The sequence below is a fragment of the Nicotiana tomentosiformis genome, chromosome 6 (assembly GCF_000390325.3).
Source record: "Nicotiana tomentosiformis chromosome 6, ASM39032v3, whole genome shotgun sequence".
NCBI classification, from domain to species: Eukaryota; Viridiplantae; Streptophyta; class Magnoliopsida; order Solanales; family Solanaceae; genus Nicotiana; species Nicotiana tomentosiformis.
Genome location: NC_090817.1, coordinates 119,792,834 through 119,802,171, shown reverse-complemented (window position 1 = coordinate 119,802,171; position 9,338 = coordinate 119,792,834). Strand labels below are relative to the sequence as shown.

At 41.9% G+C, this 9,338-nt stretch overlaps 1 protein-coding gene across 1 annotated transcript; it reads right to left on the bottom strand.

Moving 5' to 3' along the window:
* Positions 1 to 3,969: 3,969 nt before the first annotated feature.
* Positions 3,970 to 5,958, bottom strand: LOC138894662 (uncharacterized). The gene is made up of 4 exons (XM_070179378.1): positions 5,835 to 5,958; positions 4,816 to 5,755; positions 4,235 to 4,411; positions 3,970 to 4,123 (listed from the first exon to the last, which is right to left on the bottom strand). The coding sequence occupies exons 1-4, from the start codon at positions 5,956 to 5,958 to the stop codon at positions 3,970 to 3,972; spliced, it is 1,395 nt and encodes a 464-aa protein (XP_070035479.1).
* Positions 5,959 to 9,338: the final 3,380 nt, after the last annotated feature.

The following is a 9,338-nucleotide window of genomic DNA, read 5'->3' as shown; positions in this document are numbered from 1 at the left end:
TGCCATGCCGATGAAGTATCCGCTATTTCATCTAAGATTTCACAAGCTTCGGCATATGGTGTTATCATGAAATTTCCACCGGTAAGTTGGTTGACCATGCATTGATTGGTAGTATTGACCCCCCTGTAGAATGTTTGTTGAATCATAGCCTCGGTCATGTCATTATTTGGTCACTCTTTCACCATAGTGCGGTACCTCTCCCATATCTCGTGCAAAGGCTCATTGGATTCTTGTTTGAATGCTATAATCTCGTCTCTAAGAGTAGCCATATGCCCGGGAGAAAATAACTTGGCAATGAATTTTTCCGTCAATTCATCCCATGTATGGATAGAATGGTTTGGCAATCTTTCTAACCAGTCCAAGGCTTTCCCCAGTAGAGAAAAGGGAAATAGTCTCAACCTAAAAGCATCCTCAGAAACGTTGGTTTGCTTACTCCCCTAGCATGTGTCCTCAAATCCTTTCAAGTGCTTGTACGCATTTTGATTCGGAGCCCCGGTGAAGAATCCCCGTTGCTCAAGCAATGTAAGCATAACATTTGTGATTTGAAAGTTGCCCGCCCTAATGCGGGGCGGGACTATGGCACTTGCGTACCCTTCCTTCGGCAACACCCAGTGTGGAGCCGCTCTTGGTGGATTTGTGGGAGGAACGAGAATGTTGTCTTGAGGTGGTCGGCCTCGTCTATTTGCTTGAGGTTCAAGAGGAACCTCTTCAACTGGGTCATCTTCCACATCCACATCCCCCAAAGGCATGTTTCCGAGAGGATCATTGTTGAGAGCCATTTTTTTGTACCTACTATCAATTCACAAAAAGGTTAGTAACCCGGAAGGAAAAGAAGACAAGTCACACACAAAACCAAATATATAGCTAAATCCGTTTTTAGCTCCCCGACAACGGTGCCAAAAATTTATGTCGCCCAAACTCACACCACTAATTTAGGTTGCGAATCGGTCGATACAATAATACAAACCCAATGCGAGTCGGGGTCGATTCCACAGAGAGCTTGATGTGGGATTAGGTATATACCTAGTGTGAATGTATGACGTGCCTAAGATTACACTTTCACATTTTCAACTGTTGTTTCTACTTCTACTTTTATGCTAATGCTTGTAGTTGCAAAGTTAAGAGACAATGTTTTTGGTTTTGGTTGTTTTTCAAGTTATAAAACTTCTAGGGTTGCGACTTCCGCCTAGTTGGTTACCTAACAGATTTATAGCTTTAGGGAATGCTTGGTTGATCGGGATACAATATAGCAATCACACGTAATTACTCGCTCTATACCTCTCGGTAGTTTGAGCGATTTTTCCCAATTTAGCTTTCTCAAGTCCAAATGGGTATCTCACAAAACAAGTGATAAATGCTCAAGTCAGGTCTTACTATCTCTAGATTCGACCTTTTAATTAGGGCTATCAATTTCTTGAGTTCACCCCAATTTCTTGTTAGCCAAGTTTTCCTAGACTTAGTCTCACTTTCTCAAGTTTAGACTAAGTCAATTAGGCATGAATCAATGTTTGCAACCATTAATTCTCAAATTCAAGGAAGAACTAGGCTAAAATTCATATACCCAATCACAAATAAGCCCTAAACCAATCACCCATTAAGTACTCATACTAGGGTTGGGTCACAACCCTAGCTAAGAGTTTACCTACTCATGGAAAATGAAGAAATTAAAGAAGAAACTAAGATAAAATGCATAATAATTGATTAAGGAAAGAAAATCTAATGTTTAAATGCCAAACTAGTACAAAGTTACCCAATACAGTAAATAAAAATGACTCTAAGTGTTCAGGTGCACCCAACATAACCTAAAAATGACAAAAAGATCTATTTATACCCAGCTGAAAATATCTGACAAAATTGCCCCTGCGAAGGTTGTGCGGCCGCACAATTCTGTGTGCGGTCCGCACTTTGAGACTGACTGGTGGGTATGGCTTTCTGCGGACGCATAAAAGTGAGATGCGGGCGCACTTCCTCTTGCGCTTGGACTGGATCAGGGCTTCATTCTACGGATCACACATTTATGAGTGCGGCCGTATTTTGGCATCCTGCGGCCGCACAATAATGATGCGGTCCGCACATCTTCAAGCTCCCCAAACTACAGGTCTCTGAATCTAGTCTTCTGTGGCCGCACAATAATTGTGAGGTCCGCACTCTGTGAAGAAATTCTATGAGTGCATCTTTAGAGTTTGCGGCCGCACACAATATTGTGCGGTCCGCACTGTAGCCCTTTTTTGCCTTGTTTTGGTTCTTGTCCAATTTTACTCCTTTTTGAGTTGATTTTCACTTTTTTGGCTCGTTTCCCAATATTTCTACAAGAAAGCATATTTCATTAGTTCTCGGAAATATCTTTAAGTATTTTTGAGCTAAAACGTAAGTAAAAGAGAGCAAATAAGCGGTCAAAATCCTTACTTATCAGGAACCACCTACTCTTCCCGGCAATGCGGATACTTCTCTTCCTTCTAATTCCGGAGGCGCTGCAATTTAGTTTTTTCTTTCTTTTTTCATTTTGTACTTGTAATGTTTTAGCCCGTTCTTGTAAATAAAGACTTTTTTTTTGTTCAAGTGTCATTTGAGTCTTACTTTTGTTTGAATATATGTGCAAGCCTTTAACTTTTGCATTTGCTCAAGCATTCTGCGCATGTTGTTTAATTCACGCTTCACTATGTGTAGTCTCGAATGCCTTTTCTTCGAAGCATTTTGGTTCTGAGTATTATCCCTTTTACGTGAGGGTTTTATGAATATTTGCGCAAGTTTCACTTTTACGTGAGGGTTTCTATAAATATTTGTGCAAGTTTCCCTTTACATGAGGGTTTCTATGAATATTTGTGTAAGTTTGCTTTTTGAGTCCTTTTCATATGCGGCTTCGGGTGTATTTTTCCCCGATAGAATTTTGAATTTTGAGCAATCATTCTTCCGGAACCAACTCTTTAACGTGTGGGTTTTTATACGAGAGGGCCCTCTTATGTTTACGGTGCTCTTGAAGACGACGTCTCCTGTTCATTACGGCACTAATATTTGAAGTACTTGTTTAACTTTCAAATGACAAATTTAGCTCATCATTCAGACAAAAAACATGATAAAAGCAAAAGGATTTCATTTTATTCATTATTTTCAGAAATTACATAAGCATTTTGCTATGCAGAAAAGAAATTGCCATTACTTGTGGCCATCTTGTACAACTTATTTCTACAAGGCTGGTTGCGTAGTCCCCAGTCCTGATGATGCATTTTGTTTTCGTATTTTTATTCCCGGTTGACGTGACAGTCATTGTTGTCGTATCCTCATATCATTCCCCCTAGTGTTTGAATGCGAAGAATGAGAATTGGAACACTGAAAGTCTTGTATCTTCGAAGGTTCCACTAATGAATATCTATGTAATCCTTCACTCGGCAACATATCTTGTTTTCCCTTAGGAATCCATACTATCGAGCGAAAGAATACCTAACAGTCCTCTAGCGGTTTATGCTCGTGAACGGTCGGGTAACCCCTGTTCGGTAGAAAACTTAAATTCCCGGTGGGAATTTGCTATCAAACCAAAAATTACCTAATCGTCCCTGAGTGGAAGCTTGTTTATTTGCCTTGCTATCAAAGGTCTTATTGTTGTTGTCTTCGTAGTATGCTTTCTGTCGATGCCTCATTAAAAACCTTGCCAAAAAAATCCAATTGGGATAAAAACTGAACGAAGGGAAAAAAGAGTACAGCGCATACTTTCTGTTTGAGTGTTATTCATCAGTAATAATATCTTTTGAGGTGTGGCACGTTCTAGTTGCTGGGAAACTTGTCCCCATTATGGTTCTCCAACTCGTATGAACCTTTCCCAGTGACAGATGAAATCTAGTAGGGACCTTCCCACATTGGACCTAGATTTCCTGCGTTGAGCTCTCGGGTACTTAGAGTTACCTTCCATAGAACCAAGTCTCCTCCTTTGAAAAAACAGAAATTGGCTTTTCGATTGTAATATCTCTCTATCCTCTATTTTTGAGTTGCCATTCTTACATGTGCCAAGTCCCTGTGTCCCACGAGTAGTTCCAAGTTGATTAGCATTGCTTTGCCGTTCGATTCTTCATTTGTCTGAGAATATCTTAAAGTGGGTTTGCTCACTTCAACTGGAATTAGGGTTTCAACACTGTACACAAGGGAAAAAGGAGTTTGTCATGTACTTAATTTGGCCATTGTTCTGTAGGCCTATAGAACTCCAAGCAACTCTTCGGGACATTTGCCTTTTGCTGCTTCCAACCTTTTCTTGAGGTTTTGAATGATCACTTTATTTGTTGACTCCGCTTGACCATTTGCGCTCGGATGATAAGGCGAGGATGTTATTCTCTTTATTTTCAGGTCTTCAAAGAACTTTGTAACTTTTGCACCGATAAACTGTGGCCCATTGTCGCATGCTATCTCTTTTGGTATCCTGAACCTGCAAATTATAGTTTCCCACAGGAAAGAGAACACTTCACGTTCTTCGATCTTCTAATAAGAACCTGCTTCCACCCATTTAGAAAAATAATTAGTCAAAAGTAAAAGAAACCTTACCTTTCCGGGAGCCGGTGGCAAAGGACCGACGATGTCCATCTCCTATTTCATGAACGATCACGAGGACAAAATAGAATGTAAGGGTTCTATCGATTGATGCACTAGTGATGCATAGCGTTGGCACTTATCACATTTTCGTACAAAATCTTTGACGTCTTGTTCCATGTGAGGCCAATAATATCCTGCCCGGACCAATTTCAGCACCAAAGACTCTGCGCCTGAGTGATTGCCGCATATCCCTTCGTGATTTTTCTCATGACATAGTCAGCTTCTGATGCTCCTAAACACCGGGCCAGCAGGCCTTGGAAAGATTTTCTATGCAATTGGCCTTTCCTAAAGCTATAATGTGCAGCTTTGGTGCATAATGCCCGTGATACTTTGGGATTGTCGGGCAAATTTTCGTGCTCCAGGTAGTTGATTATTTCATTTCTCCAGTCCCAGACCAGACTAGACGAATTCACCTCATAGTAACTATCTGTATCAAGGACTGAGCTCATCAGTTGTACCACTGTTTCGGACTCTGATCCCTTTATTTCTGTCGATGAACCTAAGTTTGCTAATGCGTCCGCTTCTGTATTATCCTCTCTCGGGATATGAGTGATTGACCACTCACGAAATCGTGCCAAAAGAGCCTGGACCTTTATCACATATTGTTGCATACGTTCTTCTTTGGTATCAAAGATCCCGTAAACCAAATTTACCACTAACTGTGAGTCACATTTGATTTCGATAACCTCGGAATCAAGTCCCTGGGCCAATTCGAGCCCTGCAATCAAAGCTTCATATTCTGCTTCATTGTTAGTTAAAAGGATTGTTCTGATAACTTGCCTTAAGGTTTCCCCCGAAGGCGTGATTAAAACTTTTCGTAGCCCAGACCTTTTTACATTAGAGGCTCCATCCGTAAATAAGGTCCAAACCAGTGATGTTGATTTCGACACCATGACTGCCTCCTTGGTTGCCAGAGGTAGCAATCCCAGACTAAAATCGGCAATGAAGTCAGCCAAGACTTGTGACTTAATTACAGTCCTTGGTTTATATTCTATGTCGAATTCACTCATTTCGACAGCCCATTTGGGCAATCTGCCCGAGAGCTCAGGATTATGATGGATGTTCTGCAAAGGGAAAGTAGTCACTACAGCTATTGGGTGGCATTGAAAATAGGGCCTCAGCTTCCGAGCGGCGACTACGAGAGCTAAGGCTAGTTTTTCCAAATATGGGTAGCGAGTTTCTGCTCCCGTTAAAATTTTGCTAACGTAATAAATAGGAAACTGCGTACCTTCATCCTTCCGAAATAAAAATGCACTTACCGTAACTTCTGAAACCGCGAGGTAGACTAGCAATGTTTTGCCTTCTTTTGGTTTCGAGAGCAATGGAGGGCTTGATAAGTACTTCTTCAGGTTCCTCAAAGCCTGCTGGAACTCCGACGTACATTCAAAATTGTTCTTTTTTTAGCAATGTAAAGAAGCGATGACACCTTTCCGACGATCGGGAAATGAAACTGCTCAAAGCTGCTAACTTTCCTGTTAGTCTTTGGACTTCCTTCACGTTTGATAATTGATTCGGGATATCATCTATGGCCTTGATTTTTTGGGGTTTACCTCAATTCCCTTTTGTGAGACCAGAAATCCAAGGAACTTACAGGAGTTGACCCCAAATGCGCACTTTTCGGGGTTAAGTTTCATGTTATGCTTCCTCAGGATATCGAATGTCTCTTGCAAATGCTTAAGGTGGCCACCTATATTAAAAGACTTAACGAGCGTATCATCTATATAAACTTCCGTGGTCTTTCCTATTTACTTTTCAAACATCTTATTTACGAGCCGTTGATAAGTGGCTCCGGCAGTTTTCAACCCGAAAGGCATTATATTGTAACCATATGTACCGAAATTTGTTATAAATGAAGTCTTTTCTTGATCTTCCGGATTCATCTTAATTTGGTTATACCCGGAATAAGCATCAAGAAAACTCATCAGTTTGTGCCCGGCTATGGCATCAATCATTTGATCGATATTTGGCAGTGGAAACAAATCTTTTGGGCACGCCTTATTAAGATCTTTATAGTCTACACATATATGAAATTTATTGTTCTTCTTAGGAACTACTACTACATTGGCTAGCCAGTCTGGATATCTTATCTCTCTGACTGAACCGATTTTAAGAAAGCGGGTTACCTCTTCTTTGATGAATTTATTCCTAGCCTCGACAATAGGGCGCTTCTTCTGTCGTACCGGTGGTACGTTGGGATCCAAACTCAGCTTATGCATGACTATTTTCATCGGAATACTTGTCATATCCTCATGCGACCATGCAAAACAATCAACGTTAATTTTAAGGAATTCAATAAAACTAGACCTGAGCTCGGGGTGCAGTCTTGTTCCTAAGTGAAATTTTCTTTCTAAAAATTCTTCGAACAATGACACTTGCTCTAGTTCCTCTTCCGTGGATTTCGTTGCGTCCGTTTCTTCCGGAACTTGGAAATATCTCGGCACCTGATACTGGTCTGATGATTCTGCCCCTGTAATAACCTCTTCTAACTCGGGAGTAGGCGCCGGTTCCTGTAATTGCTATGTCGTGCGCTCCTTCCCTTTGCTACTGGAAACTAAAATTGCATTCATCTTCCTCGCTGCCGGTTGGTCTCCTCTTATCTGCTTGATTCCTTCGGGCGTCGAAAACTTCAGCAATTGGTGATACGTCGAAGGTACAACTTTCATCTCGTGTAACCATGGCCTTCCTAAGATGATGTTGTATCCCATATCACCATCCACTACTTCAAAGATATTTGTTCTCATTACTCCTTCAGCGTTCGTGAACAACAAGATCTCTCCCCGGGTCGTCACGCTCGTAAGGTTGAATCCATCTAGGATTTTTATCGCCGGAATAATGCTTTCGGTGAGTTTAGCTTATTCCAATACTCTCCATTGTATGATATTAGACGAACTTCCTAAATCCACTAGAACACGCTTAATTTTAAAATCTAACACATTTAAAGAGATTGCCAGTGTGTTGTTGTGTGGTAATAGCAATCTGACTGTGTCTTCTTCCGTGAAAGTAATATAGTCCTCCCAGAGTCTTTTGCTATGAGTTATCGATACTTTAGTCTTTTTTGCTACCGAAAAGGTAACCCCGTTAATCTCGTTCCCCCCAAAGATCATGTTGATCATCTAGCATGGGGTTTCTTCTCCTGCTTTCAAAGATTCCGTATTGCCTCTGTTGCGACCGTAATTGTTCTTAGCTCGATCACTCAAGAATTCTCGGATATGACCATTCTTCAATAGCGTTGCCACCTCCTCCCGAAGATGTCGGTAGTCCCCTGTCCGGTGACCGTTCGTCCCATGGTATTCACACCATAAATTGGGATCCCTCTGGCTAGAATCGGACCTCATAGGCTCGGGAATCGTGCTTCTTTAATGTTCCTCATGGCTTACATCAGTTCCACTATACCGATGTTGAAGTTATATTCTGATAACTTGGGGTAAGAAAGATCTCGAGACCCCGATGTTTGTTTATCTTAAAGTGATCTATTGTTTCGACCACGATCAGTCCCTCCATCAACGATGAACTTGTTTGTTGCTCGAAAATTTCTGCCACGGCCTTCGGTACGCTCGTAGGGAAAAAACCGACCCCTCGAAGTTTGCCTATCCACGTCATAGTCATCCTTTTATTTTTCTCTGTTCTTCTCCCGTCCTTTGGCCGATGATGTAGAACCGACCTGGTCATCTTTGATCCTTATCTTTGACTCGTACCGGTTGTGAACATCTGCCTAGGTTGTTGCTTGAAACTCAAGCAGGCTCTCCTTCAGCTTCCGGGAAGCATCTGAACTTCTTGAATTCAATACTTTGGTGAATGCTTCGGCTGTCCATTCATCCGGGACGGCCGAGAGCAACATTCTTTCTTTTTGGAATCGGGTAACAAATTCTCGCAATAATTCTGATTCCCCTTATGCAATTTTGAATATGTCGGCCTTCCGGGCTTGCACCTTTCTGGCCCCGACATAAGCTTTAATGAAAGAATCTACGAACATCTCAAAGGAATATATGGAATGCTCGGGAAGTAATGAATACCACGTTAAGGCTCCCCTCGTGAGAGTTTTGCCGAATTTCTTTAGCAACACAGATTCAATTTCGTGAGGAGCCAGATCATTTCCTTTCACCGCCATTGTGTAGGTGGTAATATGCTCTTATGGGTCTAAAGTTCCATCATACTTTGGAACTTCAGGCATTTTGAAACGCTTTGGAATTAGTTCTGGTGCCACACTTGGCTTGTATGGTAATTGAACATACTTCTTCTAGTTTGGGACTTTCACTACTGGTGGTGCGCCCAGGATTTGATCCATGCGGGCATTTACTTCCCACATGAATCATAAAAGCTCATCTTTGAATGAATCGTTCTCGTTGTTAAGACATGACATGCTCCCCCTAGGCCCATCGGATCCAACTTTACCCCTAGGAGTGTTGTTGTCGACTCTCTGCGTTGTTTGGTCCGCGAGAATAATAGGAGGAATTGGATCGCACCTATTTGCATTATTCGAAGCACCTGATAGTGCCTGCTTCACTTCTGTCATAACCTGATCCTGCCGCGTGAGATTGCCTAGAATGATTGCATGTTGCTCTTGCAGGATCCTCACAGCATCCGCTACTTGCTCCTCGTCAGCATCATCGGGAGTTGTCTCCCGAACCCATCGAGGGTATCGCCTGTCATGCACCGGTGCGGGTCATTCCCCTCATTGCGGATGTCACTGATTGAATCTTCAAAATGAGGTTAATCCCCTCGAATTTCAAAGTTGTGTGTATTGTTAACGGTGTTATCTGCCA